This window comes from Plecotus auritus (genome assembly GCF_963455305.1).
Source record: "Plecotus auritus genome assembly, chromosome: 8".
NCBI classification, from domain to species: Eukaryota; Metazoa; Chordata; class Mammalia; order Chiroptera; family Vespertilionidae; genus Plecotus; species Plecotus auritus.
Genome location: NC_137782.1, coordinates 59,686,060 through 59,713,107, shown reverse-complemented (window position 1 = coordinate 59,713,107; position 27,048 = coordinate 59,686,060). Strand labels below are relative to the sequence as shown.

General features: G+C 39.1%; 1 protein-coding gene across 1 annotated transcript in view; it reads right to left on the bottom strand.

Moving 5' to 3' along the window:
- Positions 1–26,771, bottom strand: part of MROH8 (maestro heat like repeat family member 8) — a 28,175-nt gene extending 1,404 nt beyond the window's left edge. Inside the window, exons 1-14 of the mRNA XM_080685805.1 lie at positions 26,626–26,771; positions 25,492–25,644; positions 23,247–23,407; positions 19,813–19,948; positions 16,660–16,850; positions 15,666–15,803; positions 15,286–15,400; positions 14,814–14,954; positions 13,308–13,472; positions 10,807–10,962; positions 8,061–8,183; positions 5,367–5,466; positions 5,051–5,116; positions 871–1,042 (exon numbers count right to left, since the gene is read on the bottom strand). Of these exons, the coding sequence (XP_080541931.1) occupies positions 894–1,042; positions 5,051–5,116; positions 5,367–5,466; positions 8,061–8,183; positions 10,807–10,962; positions 13,308–13,472; positions 14,814–14,954; positions 15,286–15,400; positions 15,666–15,803; positions 16,660–16,850; positions 19,813–19,948; positions 23,247–23,407; positions 25,492–25,644; positions 26,626–26,700 (1,869 nt within the window). The 5' untranslated portion in view covers positions 26,701–26,771 and the 3' untranslated portion in view covers positions 871–893. The remainder of the gene's footprint in view (positions 1–870; positions 1,043–5,050; positions 5,117–5,366; positions 5,467–8,060; positions 8,184–10,806; positions 10,963–13,307; positions 13,473–14,813; positions 14,955–15,285; positions 15,401–15,665; positions 15,804–16,659; positions 16,851–19,812; positions 19,949–23,246; positions 23,408–25,491; positions 25,645–26,625) is intronic.
- Positions 26,772–27,048: the final 277 nt, after the last annotated feature.

Genomic DNA, 27,048 nt, shown 5'->3' with positions numbered 1-27,048 from the left:
AAGATTCATATTGCTCACTTTAAAACAAAAACTTAATGCACTTCACCACTGGATCTGTCTATTCTTCATATGCTAGTTGCCTCATTTCCTTTTTCTTTTTCCATATTATGAGGCCTCTCCATTGCCATGAATAGTTAAGTCCTGGTTCTTTGCTTATGTTCCTCAACCAAACAAGAGCCTGGGAATTAGATCAATAGTGACCATTTCTACATGTAGCTTATCAAAGTATTGATAAATACAAATTAATCTCTTTCTCAGAAGATTTCTGTTTGTAAGAAAATTTTCTCCTAAGCAGACAGTGGGTAGCCAACAAATAGTAGAATCTGACAACAGTTGTAGAAGAGGGAATCAGAAAAATGAAAAAGGGGAAGGAGTGGAAACCATACATATTGGAATAGGTTTAGCATTACACCACTTCAGAAGTTTTTTCTTGCTTGAAGGTTTTTAAAGGAAAAGGAAAGGAAGAAAGGGTATAGGAATTTTATAAAATACATCATTGATATTAAACTATAAGAATTGGATGTTATTCTTAGATTGTTGACAAGTAGACTGAATTTTGACAAAAGAGCCAACAATAAAAACATTGCAACATTAACATTTATTTAGAATCTCTTTTGAAGCTCTCCTATATATGTTTATCAAACTGGGACTTTGTGGATGCTCTGAAATGCCTCAAAAATTCAGTACATTGTCACTCTACCTGCCAAACCAAGAACTGTGCTCTCTTACATATTCTAATTCCTTAAAAGTCTTGACAGCAAATAATATATTCTGAGGTAATTAAATGGGTGGAGGCAGCTTTTTTTAAGTCTGAGGGGGGAAAAAGGAGCACTAGTTGCTTCTGTGGTTTCTGAAAGGATTATTTTTTACCTGATGTTGCTTGCCTTGCATTTCTAGGAAGGAAGACAACACATGAGCTTCCTCAATCCGCATACTGTCTGCTCAGGTTCTGGTTCAGCTCCCACCTTCTGGATTTGGAATAAGGCTTGAGAGACGATGATGTGCAGAGAGGGCTCAGGGTCATGCAGCAGCTGTCTCAGATCTAAGTGCAAGAAAACCCAGGTGGGAGGTGAAGAGCATTGTAAGTGGTCCAGACACCAAACAGCCAACATGCCTACAGCAGCTGACATGAAGGGCTAACATTTTTCCATACCTCTAGCTGAAAGTTTGTAGATCAATTCCAGTTTTGACCTATAAAACTTACTCATTTTTGGGTTGCCAAATATTTTTCTCCTTTACACTAATCACACTGCCAACTAGTCTACATAAAGTCAGATTATCTGGACCCCTTAACTTTTGTCTCATACTATTTTTTTTAATTTTTTAAAATATATTTTATTGATTTTTTACAGAGAGGAAGGGAGAGGGAGAGAGAGTTAGAAACATCGATGAGAGAGAAACATCAATCAGCTTCCTCCTGCACACCCCCCACTGGTGTTGTGCCCACAACCAAGGTACATGCCCTTGACTGGAATTGAACCTGGGACCCTTGAGTCTGCAGGCCGACGCTCTATCCACTGAGCCAAACCGGTTAGGGCCGTCTATTACTATTAATTTCTAAGTTCCTGTTGGTCCTAGAGGTTTCTCTTAAATCATTATTCCCTTTTTTTTTTTTTTTAACAATATTTTTCACAGCTTCATATGATTGTACAATATGGATATTCTAGAATTAACTTGTTTCTAATCTTGATGTTTCCCATTTTTGCTTAAGTAACACTGAAATGAACATTCCTATAATGATTTCTGCTTATTTTCACAGGTTAAATTTATCAACGGGGATTTATAAGTGAAAGTATGTGCTTATTTAAAGGGTTTTGATACATATTACCAAACTTACCTATAAAAAAGTTGTATCAATTTATACTCATACCAGCACAGTGTATGATAATGTGTTTTCTCTTTACTCACCAATGTTGAGATTTAATTAATAATCTTTGCCATGTTGACAAAAAAATACATTCTGGTATCTCATCATTTTGTTTTATAAACTTTACTAGTAATATTGAATATTTTTATATATTTGTTGGCCATTTCTCTCCTATGAATTGCTTATTCATATTGTTTGCCACTTTTCTTTTGAGAAGGTACTGATTTGTTTTAAGGATATTAACCCTTTATTATATGGCAAATATATCTCCCATATCATTGTTCATTTTTCAGTTTTATCTGTTACTTTAAATTTTTTAAAAAGTTGTTTCCATCACTATTTATCCCCTTATACCCTTTCTGTTACTTTTTGTTTCAAAGGTGGTATTTAAAAAGTTTACATAGACAAATCTATCATTCTTTTACTTTATGGATCTATGTTTGTATATTAGAAAAGGTTATTCTCTTTTTAAAATTTTTTTATTTATTGATTTGAGAGAGAGAGAGAGAGAGAGAGAGAGAGAGAGAGACACTGATTTGCTGTTCCACTTATTTATGCATTCACTGGTTGATTCTTGTACATGTCTTGACCAGGGATCAAACCCACAACCTTGGCATATCAGGACCATGCCCTAACCAACTGAGCTACCCAGCCAATTTCTAACTCTCCAAGGTCTCAAAAATGCTCAAGACCTTTTCATAACTAGGAGCTTTTTGTTTTTAAGTACCATTTTAGCCTTTAAATTCGTCATGTTGATTTCTAAAATGGAATATTTGACTAGGTTTTAGTTTCTTTCAGTTGCTGCATTAAGATCTGTCTACATGTTCCACAGAACACATGAGGAAACAGGCATCTATTTTGGAATCCAAAGGAATTGAAACTTATTTTGTCATGAAATTAATTTTAATTGTTATTTTTAATTTTTGACATTTTTGTTTAAATTTGCTTAAAACTGCCTGTGGTAAATGATATAAGCTTATTCAAAAAGAGTGCTAGGGTGTTCTACCCTATTTCTAAAACAGATTAGCCACTGTTAGGGAGGGAATAGTGTGGGGTTATTCCATTAGGTTGAGATTGCTGATATTGGACTGTTTTTGCCCTACAAAATGGCAAATTTATATAGTTCATCCTCATGTATATCTATATATATACTTATATACAAATTTAGATTTTCTATATAAATAACTTTAGAATAGAAAAGCAACTTTGATTCTTCAGTGTTTTAGATTAGAACATAATTTGCTTTTAATTGAATATAATCAACCATGTAGAATCCTACCTCATAGAATAAAATAATCTACATGACCTTCCTATTTTTTTGCTTCTGTGATAACTGTGAAGAAGTAAGAGACCTTAGAGAAAAGTGGCATGACCTTTCCTAAATAAGCTTTAGCTTCTGGCTATTTTACCAGTTCTATATATTTTTATTTTTTGTTAATCCTCACCTGAGGACATTTTTCCCATTGATGTTTCAGAGAGAATGGGGGAGAGACAGAGAAAAACATTCATGTAAAAGAGACACATCCATTGGTTGCCTCCCACACGTGCCCCTACCAGATGGAGCCTGAAACCTAGGTATGTGCCCTTGACTGGAATCAAACCTGAGACCCTTCATTTCGTGGGCCAATGCTCTAACCATTGAGAAAACCAACTAATTAGGGCTCTACTAATATGTTTTTATTTTAAAAGCAGTGAATTATCCAGGATTTTAATTTGGTTATCAAAGTATATCCTTTGGGGTTGTGAGAGTTAGCAATGGCATTTTTAAATTATAGTCCCACTGGAGGCCCGGTGCACAAAATTCGTGCAAGGCGGGGAGGGGTGTCCCTCAGCCCAGCCTGCACCCTCTCCAATCTGGGACCCCTCGAGGGATGTCCAGCTGCCCATTTAGGCCCGATCCCAGTGGGCCAGACATCCCTCTCACAATCCAGGACTGTTGGCTCCCAACTGCTCGCCTGCTTGTCTTCCTGATTGCCCCTAACCGCTTCTGCCTGCCAGACTGATCACCCACTAACCACTCCCTTGCCAGCCTGATTGATGCCTAACTGCTCCCCTGCCAGCCTGTTTGCCCCTAACTGTGTTCCCCTGCAGACCTGGTCACCCCTAACTGCCCTCCCCTGCAGGCCTGGTACCCCTCAACTGCTCTCCCCTGCAGGCCTGGGTCCCCCTCAACTGCCTTTCCCTGCAGATCCAGTCACCCCCAACTTCCCTCCTCTGTCGGCCAGGTCACCCTTAACTGCCCTCCCCAGCAGGCTTGATCGCCCCCAACTGCCCTCCCTTGCAGGCCTGGTTCCTCCCAACTGCCCTCCCCTGCTGGCCATCTTGTGTCCACATGGGGGCAGGATCTTTGACCACATGGGGGCAGCCATCTTGTGTGTTCAAGTGATGGTCAATCTGCATATTACTCTTTTATTAGATAGGATGCCCTAACTGGTTTGGCTCAGTGGATAGAGTGTTGGCCTGTGGACTGAGGGGCCCTGGGTTCGATTCCGGTCTAGGGTATGTGCCTTGGTTGCAGGCACATTCCCAGTGGGGAGTGTGCAGGAGGCAGCTGATCGATGTTTCTCTCTCATCGATGTTTCTAGCTCTCTATCCCTCTCCCTTCCTCTCTGTAAGAAATTCAATAAAATGTATTTTAAAAAATAATAAAAAAATAAATTATAGGCCTACTTCTTAAGTGGGAATAAATAATACTTTGAGTGTTAAATCCTCAAAACTGTACAATTATAGACATTTATTCACTAACAATTCAGAAAAACATTTGCATGATGGTTGCCTAAAATGACTATAAACATCTTTATTATCAAGTCCTACCACCTTACAGGACAACTGCTTATAGAAAATAGTGCTGCAATCATCTTGTGAGGTACTTGTGAGGTGTCATCATAATTTACTAAGATAGTGTTTCTATTTAATGTCTTATTTCCTGACAAAGTTCAGGACCTGTCGCTGAGACAATTCATCAAAGCTGGTTCCCAGACAAATAAGGTCATGTTCTTTCCTAAAGAGGGGATTGGGCTGGGGTGAAACTGTCATTCATCTGAAATCTCCAAGGGCTTCCACTTACCACAAGTCAGGCTTTCTAGTTCTCAGTCTCAGCTCTACCACAGTGCCTGCCCAGTCACTGCTGCAGATACCTTCCAAAAGATGGGGCACCCCAAACCCCAGTGTGTTATTACTTACCATCCTCTATCCATTTAGTACCCTTCGTTTTGAGCTCATTGTGATCCAAGTACTTTGAAAAGATCCCTAAATGCAGAATAAAGTCAGTGAGTCTGTGATCTGGCTTTGGCTTTAAGCAGCTGGCAGAATTGTCTTTTGATAATTAGATTCTAAAAACTGGATTTACAACTACTTGATAATTACCGATCGATAACATAGCCCCTTTGTCCAAAGAAATATTTTCAAGGTCTTCATAAAGAATGGGGATATTCAACAACACAATTTGGGAAAGTTCAGGATAGACGTTACTGTAGTAATTAAATGATTTTCTTTGTACCGACAAACAAGACGGCTGCTCTTCTGATAGGAAGTTTTGCATTCTTGGAGAACGTCAAAGCTTGGGCTAGGATGTTAACTTTCTCCTGGCATTTTTTTCCCTAAGTGGGGGAAAAAGTAAGAATATAAAGGAGTAAAGTAGCAGCACTATTTTTATCAGCCTCACTGTAATTTCCATAGTCAGGAACTAGGTCAGATATACATATACTAGAGGCCCGGTACACAAAATTCGTGCACGGGGGCGGGGGGTGTCCCTCAGCCCAGCCTGTACCATCTCCAATCTGGGACCCCTTGAGGGATGCCCAACTGCCCTCTCACAATCCAGGACTTCTGGCTCCCAACTGCTTGCCTGCCTGCCTGCCTGCCTGATTGCCCCAACCACTTCTGCCTGCCAGCCTGATCATCCCCTAACCAATCCCCTGCCAGCCTGATCGACGCTTAACTGCACCCTTGCCGGCCTGATTGTCTGTAACTGCTCTCCCCTGCCAGTCTGGTCGCCCCCAACTTCCCTCCCCCAACTGCCCTCCCCTGCTGGCCTGGTCACCCCTAACTGCCCTCCCCTGCAGGCCTGATTGCGCCCAGCTGCCCTCCCTTGCAGGCCTGGTCCCTCCCTACAGATCCAGTCACCCTGCTAGCCTCATCGCTCACAACTGCCCTCCCCTGCTGGCCATCTTGTGGTGGCTATCTTGTGTCCACATGGGGATGACCATCTTTGACCACATGGGGGCAACCATCTTGTGTGTTGGAGTGATGGTCGATTTGCATATTATCCTTTTATTATATAGGATAGTACAGTACTTGAAATAACTACAGTTGCTCAATAAATAATATGCCACAACAATCCCCTAGACCAGGGGTGGGGAACATCTGGCTGTATATTTGGTCTGGCCCTGCCAAGGCAACCACGGGTGGGACTCAAAATTCAATAAATCTAGGAGCTTTTTTCATAGCAACATAATTTTTCAGTTGTATGGCTTGCGAATGACATTATATTCAAATGGCCCTTGGCAGAAAAAGAGGTTCCCCACCCCTGCCCTAGACAGAGTTAAATCCTCTGAGTACACCTTGCTCACACCCACTCATGTGCATGTTGTGCCTGTAATGCCTCTAAATCTATCATTTCTCTGTATCTAAGTCTTCTCTGTTCTCTACACTCCACCTTGAGTTCTCTCTCCCTATGAGCTCTTCCCTGACAGCTCCTGCCTTCCTGACCTAACTCTACTCAGCATTTGCAGGTACTCCTCTCTTGGGACATATTTTCCACCTTGAGTTTCTATTTAATATCACAAAGAGGTTTTATCTTTTACTAGCTTGCAAGTTCCCCTTAGGAAGTTTTAATCCTTGGCACATTTCTGGGTTCTCTAGGGTCTGTTGCACATTGGACGTGTTATGCTTATTGGATGAGTGAGTTCACTTCTCAGTGGATCTCTTACAAGAATAGGTATCTTGGGGATTGGAGAAGAACAGGAATTGGTTCTCATAGGACTTATGATTTAACATAGATAATCTGTAGTCTTATCCACTGAGAGCACTGAATTTCCTGCTGTAAATACTATCTTCAGTGCTTGCTAGCCCTGTAAGTCCAATCAGGGAAGCCCTTGCTGGGACCTAAACAGATTACTCATATGGAAGATCTCTGGGAATAGTCAGTCCTAGGGTCTTTTTTTTTAAAATCCTCACCCGAGGATATGTTTTTTATTAATTTTTTTTTATAAAGAGAGAGAGAGAAAAATCAATGTGAGAGAGAAACATTGATTGGTTGCCTCCTGTATGCACCCGGCTAGGTAACGAACCTGCAACCTAGGTATGTGCCCTGACAGGGAATTGAGCCCACAACATTTTGGTGCAAGGGACAACGCTCCAACCAAATGAGCCACCTGGCCAGGACAAGTCCTAAGGTCTTCATTAGGACCCCAGTGGTTCTACAGTCAGTTGTCTAGAAAAAAAAAAAAGAAAAAAAAAGACAGCCTCCTTAGGCTGTTCTGGCTTAAGCCTACCCCTAAAATTGTCAAGTTTGTGGGGAGAAAGGATGCTAGCAGGGTTCTGGCAGAGCCAGTGGCATGCTGTCATCATGCTGCATGGCCTACAACAATATGGCAGCCTTGCTTGGGGCTCCCTGAACATGCTCTAATGGAGGGTAAAACAATCTACCAAATCCAAGGGCAGGGTTAGAGATCATTGTAAAGGCAATACATAACTCAATTTCAGTTTACTCCACAAGTAGTTATTTGAGTATGTGCTATTAGCTTTACCCCATAGCCTAACCTGTAATAGTGGGGGTCCCAAGAATTCACCAGTCTTTTCCATTAGGAAAGGTGGTAATAGAAAGTGTATTTGTGACTCAATTGGGAGGAAACTATAGATTCACAGTACAGAACAGTTCATAGATAGAAACTTATGATTACAAAAGACATATGAGCCCAGCCGGTGTGGCTCAGTGGTTGAGCGTCGACCTATGAACCAGGAGATCACAGTTTGATTCCTGGTCAGGGCATGTGCCTGGGTTGTAGGCTCGATCCCCAGTCGGGGGCATGTAGGGGGCGGCTGATCAGTGATTCTCTCTCATCATTGATGTCTCTATCTTTCTTTCCTTTTCCCTTCCTCTCTGAAATCAATAAAAATATCTATTAAAAAAACAATATCTGGAAAAAAAGTCAGTGTTTTAAAGTTAACAAAACCATTATTTCTCACATACAAAGAATTTGCAGATTGTTTCAACTTCACTAGGGCGGATATACCAGGGATCTTTGAAGTACACTTGTTGGGGCAGCTTCCACTTAAGAAACTGGGCACATATAGTTAGGATTCGCCTGCTCTCCTGTGAAAAAGATTATCAGAGATCAGTATTTTTTAAAAAAATGCAATTTCATCTTTAATGAATTAAAATGTTTTTATTGATTTTAAAGAGGAAGGGAGAGAGAGAGACAGCGAGAGAGAGAGAGAGAGAGAGAGAGAGAGAGAGAGAGAGAGAGAGAGAACATCAATGTGAGAGAGAAACATTGATCGTCTCAGCTGCTCCCACATGCACCCCAACCAGGGATTGAGCCTGCAACCTGAGCATTTGCCATGACTGGGAACCAAACCTGTGACCCTTCAGTGCACTGGACGACATTCAACCAACTGAGCCACACCAGCCAGGGCTCAAACATTTTTTGACCTTTCCTCAAAACTGACACTAAAGTCCAATATGAAAAGCTGATAAGCTCACAATTATCCCTGTTGAAGTGAGAGGAGGGGTGGAAAGGAACCAGAGTACTGCCCTCAAACTTCCCCATAGTCCCTAAAGGAATCCATAAAACCTGTGGGGTTCTTGGGAGGATGTAGAAACCACTGATTTAAGGCAAAAGTGAGAACTATCAGGTGTAATACCCAGACCAGAGATTCAGGTAGGAGTTCCCACTACCCCATGCCCTAGAGATAGGGCTCCTACACCCACTTATTGCTCCTGTTATCACTTTTCTGTCACTGTGCACAGGAAAGTGTAGTTCCTCAGAGTCCTTGTGGGATCTCTGGCTTGGAAGGAACTCTGGAGAGTATTGATCCTTTCTTGATGCAGCTCCTTGAGCAAAATTTCAAAAGTAGGCCTCTTCTCTAGGCATTACTCTTAGAATGCCTCCCATGCACCATGGAACACCTCTGATGACTTCAAGCAAGTATTTTGTCCCAGGTCCACTAGATATTTGGGCCATTGAAATTCCTTTTGGGGACTGATGGGAATACAAATTAGTTCAGTTACTTTGTTTAGCAATTGGTAAATATCTGGTAAAGTTAAAGATATCCAGATATTCTACTTCTGGGTTTATGTCCTCAAGAAACTCTCAGACTGTAAACAAGAAAATACTGCAGCAATGTAATAATGAAAAATTGACAATCTGAATGTCTAGGAATAGGAAAATGGGACATAGGATATTCACATGGTAAAATTCTATATAGCAGTAAAAATAAATGAAGTAGAGCTATACAACAGATAAATCTTGTAAGTATAATATTAAACAAAACGGTGCTGATATATAAATGATACAACACAAAGTATTTTTACATATAAGGTTTTAAAACATGAGAAATCTTACCACAGAAATGATACAAATGAAATTCAGCACAAGACACTGGGGGTGGTGGGATGAGGGCATGCGACAGGGGGTAGGGGAGGCGGGGGGGAAGGTCAATGGGAAAAAAAATGAAATTCAGGATGATAGTTCTTATGGAAATTCAATTGGAAATAGGTGCTTAATTTCTTAGCATGAGTGGTAGATATATGGGTGTTTATTATGTTTTCTGTATTAGTGATTCCTAACCTGTATAATGTTATATCCCTCCTCTCTGCTTAGGCTAACCCACTAAGAAGCCTTAAAGAGGGGACTAGAGGTTACTCAAGGTTTGAAGGAAAATAAGCCCAGAGTGTTCACTGCCCTAGGCCTTGCCTGGGCAAGGTTAGGGGTGGGTGAGTATCAGTACCTTCATATATGTGTAATCCCTACATGGCATACTTTCTCATCACATGGTTGGGAAGCTTTGCTTTATACTTTATTGAGGTCTAAAATATTTCATATTAATGGCCACAAGGCCATAAAACTTCCCCCATAATAAGATGCTAAGGTCTACCATAATATTAAATCCTGTTTCTGAACTTGCTTTCACTTCTGTAAGGAACATAAGTAGGTGAGAGCACCAGCATTTGTCCAGAATCCTTGAAGTCTAAACCTACTTCCCTGTTTTGCTGTAACTGGTGGTTATAGTTAGTACCTTGGAATGGACTTTGGAGATGTGGGACAGTAAGTACTAAAGATGATGACATCCTACTCAGAACTTTTATGGCAGAAGCTCTGAGAAGATTAAGGAGAGGCAAATGCTTCTCCAGATTGTCAGAGAAGCTACTGTTTTTCACTTAGCCTCAATACAAGTCTTTTTGTCTCAAGGCTAAGAGGCAGTTCTTGAATGAAAGAAGAAAAGGAATATTATTAATGTTGTCAATAAAAAAAAAGTTTCTTGCCTTAGTTCAGTTGGTTACAGCATTGTCCCATACAGGGAGTGATCCCTGGTCAGGGAATGTGCAGAGGGTAGCCAATTGATGTTTCTCTCTCACATTAATGTGTTCTCTCTCTCTCTCTCTCTCTCTCTCTCTCTCTGTTTCTCAAATCAATTTTAAAAATATAAATAAAAAAAGAGTTTGTTGAATGGGGCACTATATCTTGGACTCTGTGCTAGGCTGAATTTTGGGTTGGGCTACCCACAAAGGGCCATAATTTGCTACAGAGAAATTGTAGTACTTTTTAAACAATTCACTTAGTCAAGATAATTAAAAGGTAGCCTGTACCAGAAAAAACGGGAAAAAAAAAGATGGTACCACAAAAATCCCTGCTTTCAAATATATGAACATTTATTTGCAGATCTGGCTCTGGATTTGAAGTAAAGTCCAGAAAGAAGTTGATACTACACATTACCTCAGCTACTGCATCATTTTCATCCTGAGAATACAGAAGTAGTGGGAGCAAGCTGTCCAGGACTATGTTCTCTACACCTTTCTTATCTGCATATTTCACAGACTTTACAGAGGCTCCAAAGAGGGTCATGGAGAAACAATGAACATTGCGTCTCACCTATGAAGGGAATATTCAAAGGGGAACAACTCACTGAAAGTGTTCATGCTTTACTTATAAGAGCTCTAGGTTAGTTGAAATGCCAGTCCTAACGTGAAGCTATTTAGTTGTAGGTAGCTGAAGGCAAGAAACCAAATATTTGTGGAAACAGTAAGACCTGCTGCTTTGTACTACTTGTTGTTCTCTCATTTTACAAGTGAGAAATGGTCACAGTTCCACCTGTAGTCTCACATTTGTGCCTGATACTGGTACTACCAGGTGTACCGGTTAATAATGCAGATTTTGTGATCAAAGAAAACACGATAATTTCAAGAGAAACATCAAAAGTGTTTTATTCAAAGTAATGTCCATCGCTAGCTACACATTGCCCCATCTTTCAGGTAATTTGTGGAGACCATTCCAATAGAACTTTTTTGTTTTGAGGCAAACCATTCAGTGACCCAATTTTCCACTTCTTCATATGTTTTTTGTTTTCTTTGTGTGTTTTTTTTTTTTTTTTTAGAATAAACACCTTTATTACATGAGCTAAGACAGGAGGGAAGAGGATTTATTTGCCTTTCCGGGCCTTGATTTTCCTCAAATAGAACTCCAGCTCCTTGCCCTCGAGCACATAGCCACCTGCTTGGCCACACTGGCCTGGTCTTGAAGCCATGCATGCAAGAAGCTTGCCCTGCTGGAACTGCTCCTGGAGAAGACTGCTGATTTTGGCATTCTTTTTCCTTTCATCATATTTCTTCTGAATTTTCTTTAATCGTTTTTTGTTCAAAATCTCTTCCTCTTCAGGAGTCAGCTTGGCCCCTTTCTTGCGGCCGAAGTGCTGCTCAGAAAGTGTGTATGCCAATGATTAGAACAAGTGGTAATCTGAAGGAGAAAGGTCTGGTGAATACAGCGGGTGGGTTAATACTTCCCAGGCAAGATCTTTTAACTGGTTTTGAAGTGTGTGATGGTGCGTCACCATAAAGCAAAATTACTTTGCCATGTCTTCTGGCCCATTCTGGTCGTTTCATGATCAAAGCATGGTTCAAATTGGTTATTTGTTGTTGGCAGCGATCAGTACTAATGGTTTCACCTGGTTTTAGAAGCTCATAATACACCACACCTTCTTGATCCCACCAAATGCAGAGCCTTGTCTTCTTTCAGAAGCGATTTGGCCTTGCAGTCAATGTTGATGGTTGACCTGGATCAACCCATGATTTTGTGCATTTGGGATTCTCAAAATAAATCAAATTTTCATCTCTAGTCACAATTCGATGCAAAAAAGACTTTCTTTCGTGCCGTTGAAGCAACATTTTACTGATGACTTTTCAGTTTTCCATTTGTCTTTTGTTCAGTTGATGTGGCACCCATTTTCCTTCCTTTAAAATCTTTCCCATTGCTTGTAAACAATCAGAAATTGTTTGCTGAGCAACGTTTAACCTTTCTGCAAGTTGTTTTTGAGTTTGACACGCATCTTCATCCAATAATGCTTGTAATTGTTCGTCTCCAAACTTTTTCGGTTGACCTGGACGTTCTTTGTCTTTCACATCGAAATCATCACTTTTAAAGCATTTAAACCAGTGTTCACAAGTATCTTGAGATGGAGCGTGTTCACAAGTATCTTGAGATGGAGCATGTTCACCGTAAGCTTCCCGAAGTATTCAGCAGCACTTTTCTTCAAAATAAAGTAATGAATGAAAACTTCCTGCAAATGCTCTTTTTTTGGCATGAAATTCGACATTTTTAAGCATGAAAAAAATATCTATGATGTTAACACCTTCAGAAAATTTGACATGTGAAGTTTTGAAGCTTGCTGTCAATACAACAAAAGAGCATACGTACCAAATTACATATATATCAACATATGTGTAACTCCATCTATTGAAAAAATCCGCATTATTAACCGGTACACCTGGTAAATATCCATAGCTATTTTACTGAAATTCAAAATCCCAGCCTTTGCATATTTGACTCTTCCAAGGATGTGGTTCATTGTGCTTCATGTATTTCTTTTTGAAAAATATTTATAATTTGGGATGGGGATATATATCTACCACCTTGATCCAGTCCTGATTGTTACTTGAAAGGAAAGATAATGTTTTTCCTTTTAGAAACTTCTTCCCCATCCCATGAAGCAGGGGAGTACCTTGGCAAGTCTTTATGTTTCAAGGTTTTTTAAATGTGAAAAACAGTAACACCAACCCTAGCAACATTACAGGTTACCTGGAAGGGCCTACGAGAGGAGATGTGAAAGTGCTCTGAACATAAAAAGCACTATACAAAATAGAGTGTATTTATTATTATCCCAACTTCTATTTGCTGTTATACCAATTACCTTCCCCCCAGGAAAATATCCTTCATTGTCTTACATCACCAAATAAGGAGAACACTGTCCTCATCATAGCAGCCAGGGTAGAGAAATCCATTGTTCTAACGAGCAGCAAGAGTATCTGGATGGCCAACAAAACAATCTTCTCATCAGTTTCCCACAACAGGTCTAAGATGCACGGCAACAGGCTCTGGATGTCTTCCCTCTGTGTGCCCAAAGGGAGTGAGTGCATCAGCACCTCTCCAGATAGCACTCCATCTGGTACCAAAGTAGGGCTCCCCTCCTTTACTCAGTACCTGGTGCTTATTGAATTTTTGGTAGCACAGGATACTCAAGAATACAGACTAAAGAAGGCATGACTGCCCTCTGTCAGCATTGGTAGGGCTGACATGTAGAGAAGGAAGCAGAGCTGTTGTGAGCTGCCCCACAGGGCAGAAATGGGACCACTTGAAGGTCAAGCGAAATGGACTGGGTTTAATGTAAGGAACAGTTCACCTAACAATGAGAGAAAGTGGAATGGCTAGTTTATGTCACAGCAAGTTTCCCATCATGAAAGGTATTCAAACAGAGGCTAAAAGATTCTTTGGAGGAATTCAAGCAGAAATTGACAAGGGTTCTTCTCAGGGTTTTAAAATTTAAAACATACATGTAAAAATTATGCCCTAGCTGGTTTGGCTCAGTGGATAGAGTGTCGGCTTGTGGACTGAAGGGTCCTGGGTTCGATTCTGGTCAGGGGCACATGCCCAGGTTGCAGGCTCCATCCCCAGTAGGGGCATGCAGGAGGCAGCCAATCAATGATTCTCTCTTATCATTGATGTTTCTATCTCTCTCTCCCTCTCGCTTCCTCTAGGAAATCAATAAAAATATTTAAAAAAACACATATACATGTAAAAATTAAATAGAATAAGCCACAAATATTCATATATCCAATCAACCAGAATTTCAGATATACACAGGGGTGGGCAAAAGTAGGTTTACAGTTGTTTGTATGGAGAAAGACATGCAGGTTACAATGATTACAAGAGCTTTATTAACTGTGTTTTGTGTACTCATAACTATAAACCTATTTTTCCTATCCCTGTATTTGAAATAAAAGAAAATAGAATTAAAGTGATAAAATTGAAGCCTCTCTTCTGACCTGGCTTAGCGTTTAGTTAGGCCTGTGGAAAATGAGCTTTCAACATGAACGTCAGTGACTCTTGTCCTAGATGATAAGGTAATATAGTACATGGCATAAAAAGACACACGAATGTTGCCCATGTTGTGATGATAATGATTTGAAATGTACACAAACTGCAGGTTTCAAGTATTATGAATATGTGTGGCTTAGCTGTTTTATTTTTTTAAATTTCATTAAATGCTTAATAGTCTGTACTTATGTATTTTCTAGGTATACATTTCAAATGGTACAAAGGTATGTACTCCGACTTACCATGTGCCCAGACTACCCAATTTTCATCCTCAGCTATTATCAGTTTCTTGTGTGCCTTTCTGGGGTATGTTTTATTTGTGACTTATGAATTGGTGGTCTAGGGGCCCCTCTTACCATCTCCTGATGTCTGATAATGTAGTACAGTCCCGTCAGGGCGAGAATTTTAAAGATATTATTTCCATGATATAGCCAGTCTTTCAAGCGGGCAATAGAGTATATGCTGGGCAGTCTCCTAGCCACTGGACTCTGGAGAAGCTGAAAGAACCCAGAAATCAACCAAAGAAGTTAACTTGGAGTCCTTTTCATGAGAGGAGCCACCTTCACACCAACTCTAAAATGCTATACTTATAAAACCTCTACTATACAGCACCTACATTACAAGGTGATGCTTACACTGTGGGTAAATAAGGAATGTTGAATGATGAATATGGGGAAAGAAAAATTTCAATAGGCTTGAATCTGAAACTCTCTCTATCCCCAGTTTGAAAGGAATCATAACCTGCCACTAAGTTGGACAGGGCCTAGGAAGGGAGGTCCTGCTGCTTTATAGGCTTCCTGAATCCAGCTTCTAAGTAAGGAGTCTTACCTCCACAAAAAAGCCTGCAGATGTGAGTTTATGTTTAGCATTTCCTCGGTTAAGAAGAGGGACTAACAAGTATAAGATCTTATGTGCAAGGACGTGATTTCTTTTCAGCAATGCACTGCAAAACAGAACACCAACAGAACAGCTCTTAGAAATGTTCCTAAACAGAGAGCATTTTCCCCACTGAAGTGTTTACCCAGCTGCAGGTGAAAGGAGGGTATGGCAGGGCTAGGACATCTAAAAAATTTGCCTGGCATTATGGATATTTGCCTGCCCTATGACAAGAAGGTTATCTAAGCTTGGTTGTTGTGGTAACTAAAGGGGGAAAAATAACTTAAAACAATGCTGATTTAGAGCATGTATGCATGTCAAGGAAGCCTTACTTGGCAAGGAGAGATACTCCCTGAAGATGGCAATCTTTTCCTGCCAGGAGGGTCCATCCTTCATTCTTTTCCATGATGTTGAATTCCTGCAAGCACAATGTTCTGAGGAGGAGAGTCTTTGTAGCCTGTATGGCAAAGCTAAATCAAACAAAAACAGTACAAGTGAATAGAACAGGCCCTTCCAACTTACAGCACACAATTATCCTGCTCTCACTGAGGAGGGCAGGCATTGATAGCTGCTAGACTGCAATTCTCTTCTTTCTAGATTCCCCAAAAAACTTGGAATGCTCTAAGAACTCGAAAGGTCCCCTCTCACACAAATTATAGGCATAAAGAAATCGAACTAGATTTTATTTCCCTGGGATTTGGAAAGAAATCTATGATAAAACAAATTATATGGGATGCTAAACTGATGCCCACTGCTTTTTTAAAAAGCTTTATTTAGATAACACTTATTTATACCCCATAAATTTACCCCATTACTTTTTTTTACGCCATTACTTTTAAAAATTACTTATTGAACTAGTATCCTGGACATACTAGTAACATCACCAAAAGAAATCCTTGTGCCACAGAAACACTTAAAAAATATCTACTGATACCCTAATTGGAAACTAAAAATACCTCTCTATGCAATAAAGCAGAAATAGAGAATTATTCAATTATGGATCAGTATGGTTTTGGAGGTGAGTTTAAGGTTGTTTTGCTGGACTCTGTTTCTACTTGATTTATCAAAAAAGGCTTGCATGATATCACACATTATTTTGCAGGGCTTCTGGACCCAGATAGCCTAATTTATCTTGGCATCAATTAAACCAAGGACAACCAATGACAGCCAGAATAATTCCTGGGCATTTCATCTTGATGTCTCATGAAGCTAGTAGACTATAAGCGCTCCTACAGTTGGGACCACATCTTGGCCATCCTTGTGTCTACTACAGTGCCCGGTGCTTAAAGTGTTAGCTAAGGTCAATAAAATCACAATGGGCAGTACCACAAAGGAGTAACCTTTGAAGACATTTCTTGTTCTGTGTACAGGCCAGGTGGGATGGCGACATCAGACATGGTGAGGCCGATGCTGTGGTGAATCTGGATGAGCAGTGTCATGAGAAGCTGAGGAAAGAGTTGGAACATAGCTTCTTGGAGCTTGTTTCCCATAAACACCTCATGAAGGGCATCTGTTGCCTGTGGTAGAAAAGGCACACAGCAGAGCTGAACATGCTAGCCCTAATCGTTATTCTTGCTTTACTTCTGCTTGTGGCAGAACATGTTTTCTGGTTCTACTATCTCATAGGCAGAACAGTAGTGGTACTCAGTGCAGGGACATGAAAGTGAGGGGGTAAAGGAATAGGAGTAAAGTGGTCATTAAAAGTTGTCAAAGAGTGAGGGGGAGTCCTGAAACCCAGAAGTAAACTATCAAGGAAACTATTAACTTATTTGCATGCAAATAAAAAGCCGAAGCAAAATTTATGATAAACAAAGTTAGAATACAATCACCTGGGAAAGTATTTGCATCAATGTGATATTCCTAATATATAAAATGCTCTCACATATCAGTAAGAAAAAAAAATGTTAAGGCTTGCTACTCAAAGTGTGGGCCACACACAGCAGTAGCACTGGCATCACATGGGAGCTGGTTAGAAATGGAGAATCGAAAGCCCTACCCCAGACCTTCTGCATCAGAATCTGTATTCCAATTAGATCTCTAGATGACTGTGGCTTGTGTGCATATTAAAACTGACATGCACTGGTATATAGGACATGAGCAGATGAGTTACAAAAGAATAATTATAAATAACCAATTAAAAAACATATACAGCACTGGTCAGGTGGCTCAGTCGGTTAGAGCATCATGCTGTACACCAAAAGGTTGTGGGTTTGATTCCGGGTCAGGGCACATACCTAGGTTGTGGGTTTGGTTTCAGTCAGGGCATGTACAGGAGGCAACCGATCAATGTTTCTTTCTCACATATATGTTTCTCTGTCTGTCTCTCTTCCTTTCTCTCTGAAAATTAATGAAAGGCATATGAGGATTTAAAAAAAGAATATATACAAATGTTCCACCTCATCAGTAACAAAATTATAATTAAAACATGTTCCTTTTGAAGAAGATTATTGGAGGAAATACGGGTCATCTGTAATACTTTATTTTTTTTATTTTTTTAAAATGTTTTATTGATATTTTACAGAGAGGAAGGGAGAGGGATAGAAAGCTAGAAACATCGATCAGCTGCCTCCTGCACACCTCCCACTGGGGATGTGCCCGCAACCAAGGTACATGCCCTTGACCGGAATCGAACCCGGGACCCTTGAGTCCGCAGGCTGATGCTCTATCCACTGAGCCAAACCGGTTTCGGCCATCTGTAATACTTTAAACAAAAAAGATAAATTTAAAAAGTAAAAACAAAATGTTTCTTTTTAACCTATCAGCTAGGCAACAATAAAAAGACTGGTAATACTCAATGTAGTGAGAGTGTGGGTAAATAGGCATTCTCATACATGACTGGTAGGAGGGCAACATTCTAGAGGACCATCTGGGAAAATTATCAGAAGTTTAGCCAAAACCGGTTTGGCTCAGTGGATAGAGCGTCAGCCTGTGGACTGAAAGGTCCCAGGTTCGATTCTGGTCAAGGGCATGTACCTTGGTTGCGGGCACATCCCCAGTAGGGGGTGTGCAGGAGGCAGCTGATCGATGTTTCTCTCTCATCGATGTTTCTAACTCTCTATCCCTCTCCCTTCCTCTCTGTAAAAAATCAAGAAAATATATTTAAAAAAAAAAAAAAGAAGAAGTTTAAATAATCCCACCCTTTGACCTAAAAATTACCCGCCAATGGACTTTATCCTAAATAATTGGTATGTACAGTGTAACAAAACTTATGTCTGCTACAGTACTGTTTTAATGGCAGAAGTTTAAAAATTGTTAAAATATTCACTAATCTGAAACTTGATAATAAAATAAATGGTTCAATACCATGTATTACCTATTTTTTTAAAAAGTACTTGAAAATAAATTACTATGCAACCATGAAAAAGATAACAGAGAGCCTCATATATTGATATGGAAAGTAGTAATACATTGTTAAATAAAAACAGCAGGTCATCAAAGAGCATGTATTATGATATATATATATATATATATATATATATACACACACACACACATATATACATATATATATATACTAGTATATGCACAAATAACTTTATAGACTAATATAATTAAATAGTTTTATCTGTCCTAACTCTTAAAATTGCACTAAAATGGCATTACAGGGATTTTTAAAAAGGCATAAATCTACAAGAACCAGAATAGGAGAGGAGACAATAGCAGACTAGAGATGTCAAAATATTTTTGGAAGCTAAAAAAAAAAGTGTGATGATACCATAGGTCAGGGAAAGCTGAACCATAAACTGGTAGGAAAGAAAATAAAGTAAAAAGTACATGTGGATAAGAGGGGGAGGCTGTGCATATACTGGACAGGGAGTACATAGGAACGCTGTACTTTCTGCTCAATTTTGCTGTGAACCTAAAACTGCTTTAAAATATAAAGTCTAGCTGACCAGTGTGGCTCAGTGGTTGAGCATTGACCTATGAACCAGGAGGTCATGGTTCGATTCCCAGTCAGGGCACATGCCCAAGCTGTGGGCTTGATCCTTTTAAAGTCTATTTAAAAGGAAAAATATATAGCAAATATGTATACAGAAAGTTCATATATGTATAAACACTTCTAAAAAGTTCATTTTTAGGGAGATGGTATGGCCATTATTTAAATATTACCATCTGGTCCTTTACAGAAAAGGTTTGCAAACCTCTGCTTAAGGAGGACCTTTGCTTTCTAATTTATATTCTTCTGTATTATTTGAAAAATTTTCACAAGTTTGTATTACTTTTAACTATGATGATATATATCTTTTAAGGTTGAGGGAAAGAATGTTTAAAACTTATAAACCATACTGATTGCTTCACTCTCCCCAGCCCCATCCATGTCCATCTGTTGGTAGAGACACTGTAGATTTATAAATGAATGACAAAAGCAAACTTTAAGAGGAACCAAAAGGAACACTCTCCAGATAGGGTGTTGGGCCAGTCATCCCAAGGGGGAAGCATGGCGGGCTGAAGTTGGAGGGGCACAGCTCAATGGCTTACAGCAACAGCCACATAGGCCATCTTCTCCTGGGTGGGCTCATTATGGCATGTCTGCAGCATCCTCAGGAGCCTCGACAGGATCCCAGTTGTGCTGGGCACCTCCACCTTCAGAGTTCTCCACATCTCAGTCAGATTTCTAGAAAATCAGAGTAAGAAGGTTCAGGAAAATGGCTTATTCCAGGCCTATAATGACCACAACGTGTTTAGAGTCTGTTTGGAATCCAATCTATAAGAGGTTTCCTGCTGTTTAGTTCTTCAGGGTAGCAAAACACTCTCTGATTTCATAACAGTAATTCCCAACGTTTTATAGACCAAAGTTCCTATTGTTTCAGCACGGACTTCAAGACCATTCACAAACTGGCCCTAACTTACCTTTTCAGTCTCATAACTTCCCTATCACATACTCTGTGCTCTAGCTACCCAAACTATTCACTTTCACCAAATAAACAATGAACTTTGAAAACCCTATATCTTTGCTTAAGTCATTTCCTTAAACTGAAAGGCCCTTTCCAAAACTCTCTTCTGTCCATCAAAATCCTTCTAGGTCCAGCTCCAAAGTCCTCCTTTCTATGAACCCTTTGCTGCTTCATCACCATGTAACTCATGAGAATGCCCATAACACTTTAAAAATTTGTTTGTCATAGAGGTTGCCTCAGTCTCAATGTGCTTTTGTCAGTTCTCTGTAGGTGTGTCTACCTGTTCCTTCTGAGGCAGGGAATACCTCTAGCTTCTATAAATCCCTCAGGGCCTAGCACAATGCCAAGCTTACAGAAGGCATTCAAAGACATACTTATTCAATCTAGTATATGGTCTTCAAATTTTGGCTAAGGTCAAGCCCTGAAATAAAGCTTTGATCTTCCTTAGAAGGTATCTCTTCTTAAAGGTAGCATATAATGAGTTCTCTTCTACCACTGACTCAAAGGTAGGGCCTGACTTATATAAACACTGTGGAGGAGCATTATGGGGAAAGATGAGAAGATTGGGAGTTACTCATGCTTTAACCCATTCTTTTCTTTTTAAAATCTACCTAGGTATCTTTGTGTGCTAGACTCAGTGTTTTTGTAAAGCATGGTTTTCCAACTACCTGCTCAGAATCACTCTAAAAACTGAGAGGCTTAAAGACTATTCCTACATTTCCACCCCTTACTTTGGTAATACTAATCTGTGAATAAAACAAAGTAAGTTTCTAAAGAACTCCTGAAGGGAGGATAGATGCAGTGTGGGATATTGAAAAGGCTCTTGACTGGGGAAACAGATTATAGAATATTAACATTCATTCTGGGGTAAAACTAAGAAATTCCTATACTTACTTACTTTTGATTTTTTCTCTCTGAATTCCTGAGGGAGTAGATGAAGTACTTAAGAAGCTATTTATTGTGCCCTGGCCCGTGTGGCTCAGTTGGTTGAGCATTGTCTCTGCACCAAAAAGTCAAAGGTTTGATTCCCAATCAGGGCACATACCCAGGTTTCAGGATCGATCCATGCAGGAGGCAGCTGATCAAAGTTTCTCTTTCTCATGGATGTTTCTCTCTCTGTGTCCCTTCCTATCTCCAAAATCAATAAAAACATATTTTAAAAAAGAAGAAGCTATTTATTGTGAAAGAAGTGTTTCAAAATGCGTTTGGTTCTGCACATCTGTAAGTGTGCTGGGAATGCATCTGAATTAGGAACACACACGCAAGGGCCTATGAGTCTTCTCAAAGTTTAGTGTGAAAAAAATCATCTGGGACTTTAAAATAAGAAACAGGACTCACTTCCCACGATACTGATTCTGTAGCTGTGACATAGTTTTTGTTTGCCCATCATTTGGGAATGAGCATTCATTAAACTGTTTCATACATTCCTGGTATTTATTTTCTCTCTACCTTTTGTCTAGAATGTCTCTTCCCATCCCCCATCCTACCATCTACATGGTAATTAACACTAAAAACTCAGCTAGGAACATCCCTTCTTTCAGAAATCCTTTACCAATCCTTTATCTAATTAAGTTCCCTCCTAGGGGTTTCCACAGAACTCTCTTATTTTGCTTTGGCATCCTCCGCTACTCATCTATGTCTACTACCAAATAGTGTGCTGCTAGAGGGCCGGGTCCATGTCCTGTCCATTATTTCCCCAGTGCCTAACAGCAAACAGACACCTAAGAACAATTACGCTGATCTATAAACAAACTAATGGACTTCAGGTAAGTGACCAAAAACATAATCAGAATGAAGTTTCCTAAGTCATTTCTAACAGAATCCACATTCTCATATGATCTAAAGCAGTAGTTTTTTCTCAAAGTCATCCAAGGGCTAGAACGCATACAAACAATAAAATAATGCTAAAATTGCACTTAAAATAGCTAGATATATTTAATATTTGTACTAAGTCATGTGCTTTATATAAGAATCTAGTGTGGCTAAACTGAAGCAAGTAGTAAAGATTTAAAAATAGTGCATTACAGAAATATATAAAAGTAAGAATATATTTTTTTAAAACGTGTATGAACTAATTTTTTCCTTTGGATGAGTTGAAGTCATCCTGTATTTGATTAAGTGGCAGAATGTGTAAGTTCAGCTTATAAAAACATCGGCACTATACCAAGACATTCTGTGGAACCATTCATTGAAAGTGTTTTTTGAACAGTTTAAAGCTGTGAAATCTTTTCTTCAAATTAAATAACTACCCAGAATCACAATATACTATAAAGCAGATAAAAGGGGTGCTACTCTGGGTAAAGTGGAGTGGGGATGGGGGCACCTGGAGCCCTCTCCTGATGCCTCACTGCCTTCCCCATAAGGCATCTCTTGGAACTTCCCAGGGGCCTCCACCTATCACTAATTTAAAAAAACAACCTCAAAACAAACATCTTGTTTGTTCCTCTCTATGATTCTATTCTTTTAAAAAAATGTATATCTGTTTTTTGCTAAATCTTTCTTAAGTGCATTGCAGACATCATGACATTCATCCCTAAATACTTCAACGTCTATCTCCTAAGAATAAGGACATTCTTCTGTATAACCATATTATCATTTCACACCTCAGAAAATTACATTTATTTAATAATCTAGCATAGAGTTTCTATTTAAATTTTCTCAAAAATTTTTATCATAGCATTTGCTTTTTATCCAGGATCCAAACAAAGCCACATATTGCATTTGGTTATGTCTCTTTCCTTTTTCAAAATTCTAGAACAGTGCTCCCAGTACCATTTTTTCTTTTGTGACATTAACTTCTTTGAAGAGTTCAGCCCAACCATCTTGTAAAATGTTCTTTATTCTGGATTTGTTGAATTGTTTATTTGTGTTTATGCATTATATTCTGACTTATATTGCAGGCATCTGTTTATAACTTATCTCCTCTATAAGGATATCGTTAAATTTTTTAGGGCAACTATGTTCTACAATACTACAACCATGTGTCACACACCCAGAGGTTCTATCAGGTTCTGTTACCTGTCATATGGTACTGGATGATACAGAAGGTGGCTGATCACTATATCTGTGTACTTGGGCCTGGAGATAAACAAACTCACAATAGTTATGACTTGTTGGCGGACACTAGGCTGGCTGATCGTGGATAGCTGGGCACAGATAACTCCCACAATCTCTGGTACCTGAAGAGGGAAAAGAAATGACTGAGACCTTAATCCTGTGGGACACTGATAGTTACTGAGAATATTGTGGTTATTTCTGAAAGGTCTTGGGATGACTTTTAAAACAATCTTTATTTTTTTAAAAGTTTTTTATTGGGGTGGGCAATGGGGCGATAAGGACACATATGTAATACCTTAATCAATAAAGAAAAAAAAGTTTATTATCAAATCTACTTAAAACCTATCTGTATGTATGTATATGCATATAAAAGTTTTTGGAAGAACATATATACAAAGATGTCAGTAATGTGTCTTTGAGTGATATTAATTTTTTCTTATATATATATTATTGATATCAGAGAGGAAGGGAGAGGGAGAGATAGAAACATCAATGATGAGAGAAAATCATTGATCGGCTGCCTCCTGCATGCTCCCCACTGGAGATCGAGCCCACAACCTGGGCATGTGCTCTGACTGGGAATCAAACCATGATGTCTTTTTTTTTTTTCAAACCATGATGTCTTGATTTATAAGTTAATGCTCAGCCACTGAGCCACACCAGCCAGGCTTTTGCTCATATATTTTTCTAATTTTTCCTTAATGATTATGTATTGATTTTATAATAAGATTAATTACTAAATTTAGTGTTGCAAGAAAGCTGGGATTTTTTCTCTTTGACTCTGAGATTGGCAGAGGAATCATACCTGCCATCGGGCTTTGGTCCATTCCTCTGCTTGAACTACTCTTCCTGCTCACAGACTCATGACTTCAGGGCTCTGTGGAAATGTCAGTGTCTCAGAGAGGCAGTCCTCAACAACCTCAGATAAAATGGCTGTCATTATCACCAGCTACTAGAAACTGGTTTAAGGATGGCAGGTGATGTCATCATTCCTGGCCAGTAAAACATGAGAGAAAATCTGGGGGCTATTGAGAAAGAGTCCCTTTGATTAAAAGGAAAACTTTTTTTTTTTTTGCTGGGTCATAAAGTCTGAAACTGTGGCAAGTACCTTTTGGCTATATGAACAGGCAAAGTGAAAAGATACAAAAGCCCCTGTCTCTCTGATAACACTGTTGAGTCACCAAACTAATCCTAGAACATATACTCTACTTCCAGACTTCTTATTATATGAAATGATAAACCCTTGGTATAATCTTCTTAGTTTATTTTTTTAACACCTGAAAGTACCCAACTGATATGTGTCCATCTCATTGTGCTCTCATTATATTGTTCTTTTTGCATCTTTGCTATTTTAATAGTTTTAAAAATGGGTTTTCACAATTTAAGAATTACTTTTTATTTTTATCAAAGTACACACAATTTTAAAGGTCCAGTGGTATTTAGAGGCTCTCTCTTGTCTATCCCCCAGGTCTGTTCCTCAGAGATAACTACTTTTATCTCTTCCCATATGTCCTTCCATATTTCTAAGTGATATAATTACATAGTTATTTTTTGATGTTTCAGTTTTCGATACATTTAAATAAACTTTCTTGATTTTATACTTACTAAGTTGGCCCCCTTCTAGGATTACTGATGGCTTAATTTTTAAAAATTTGTCACTACTGCCTGATTAGCGTGGTTCAATGGCCGAGAGTCAACCTATGAACCATGAGGTCATGGTTCAATTCCTGGTCAGGGCTTGATCCCCAGGAGGAGGCGTGCAGGAGGCAAGTGATCAATGATTCTCTCTCATCATTGATGTTTCTATCTCTCTTTCTTCCTTCCTCTCTCAATCAATAAAAATATATTTAAAAAAACAAAAATTTGACACCATTAATTAACCTGGATGAGGATCTAAATTGAAGTTACCATTCTCATATGTGTTAATTTATAATCTTCCCAGCAAAACAATACTCTTCTGGAAAATATGGATTACACCCTTAGATTTAAAGAAAATTCCCTCCCTACTTGCATACACAGTGATCATTTATGATATACTTGTTGAAAGGATGAATATTCAACTTTGATCAAATGGACTAAAGCTTGGTCTTGTTCTCCTTCAGTAGTTCTCAGCTGAAAAGAAGCAGTAGAAGAGATCTCAGCAGCTGCAGGAAGGAGAGCTCTAGCTGATATTTCAAGCCCAGGAAATGGTCATGGAGCTTTTTACCTTCTCAAACCGGAACTCCGCATTTTCTACCAATGACATCAGCAATTTTCCGGCTAATTGCTGGGTACAGGAATGTTTCAGATTTTTTAGGCCATCCAATATAGTCAATACAAACTGGCAGAGCTCATTTGAATCGAGAAAAACTTCGAAGATCTGAAATGATTTGGGAAAAATGAACTTCCAAGTTACATGGTATGACAAGAGTCCCAAACAAGGAATCAATTCTAAGTTAACAATCAGACAAGAGTTTAAATATGTACAACACTGCTTACTTCAATTTTGTTTATAAAAGTGAAAAACTGGAACCCAAATGTCCACTGCTGGGTCTGTGCATGGCCTTTTATAGCTCCGACTTTTAGTAAGAAGGTTTATTACTGAGATCCTCAGAAAGAGTCACACTTTTATAGGAACAGAATTAAAGGAAAGGCCCTAGTGCTATATAGCTGACAGAGTTTGAGGCATCGCTAAAATACCTTGTCTGGAGACAATGTATTAAAAGAATGTGTCATTCTGCTTCTCATTGCACTTGCCAGTGTATAAAGTCCTTCCCGTGATTTTAATAAGTATAATTGATTAGGCACTTACTATGTGACAGGCACTAAGCAAGGCATTTTCCATATAAGCATCTCATTTAACCCTTAAGCAGTTGAGTGATCCTAATTTTTACAGATCCCCCTTATACAGATGAGGAAACTGATGCACAGAGAATTAAAAATACCTGATATCTTTGACCCTACATGAACAAGATCTGAGGTTTTCTTTTCCCTTATATTCCCTAACATAGTGCCTGGTATCTAGCAGATGCTTAAATATTTGGTGAATAACGAATAAATACATCAACTAAAAAGTGTATGGCTTTTTGGATCAACTACATTCTCTTACAGCTTCTTTTTGTGACGAGGTTTTATACATGCAAGAGGCTGGCTAGGGTTAGGGGGACAATTAATGGGAGCAGAGCTTGTCTGAAGAGCTATCCAGTGACATTGGCCCCATATAATAAATTGCCAGAACTTTTCCCAAAGTATTTTTACCATTTTACATTCCCGTGAACAAATATACGAAACTTCTGATTGTTCCCCATCCTCTCCAACACTTCAAGTTGTTTGTCTTAATAATTTTTGCCATTCTGACTACCTGGGCAATTTTGAAGGGACTCGTGCAGAACTGTTTAATTCTGTAGAATTCTAGTAGTTCTCGACAGTTTTTCATTGCTCCTCTCAAGATTGGGTGATTTTTCTTGTCCTCAGTGATATCTGAGAAGAAAATATGAAATATTGATACTTTCTGGCTTATTTCTTTCTTCCGATTTTGCAAGTCTGGTTGATTTTCAGGTTGAAGTGAATCCCAAGATATCACTCTTCTTGTCTTTTTCACTTGAATAAAAATGCCTGGGGAAGGAGTGTGTGTAAATCTGAAGGTTGATTTGTTTCCCCTCTGTTATAGGACAATATACAAGAAGGGCTGAAAGAAAAAGAAAAGAGCTTTTTGTAAGAGCAGAGCTTTTGAGTGAGTTAGGAATACAACCAAGACAAGACTTTTGAGGGGTCTCCCGATGAA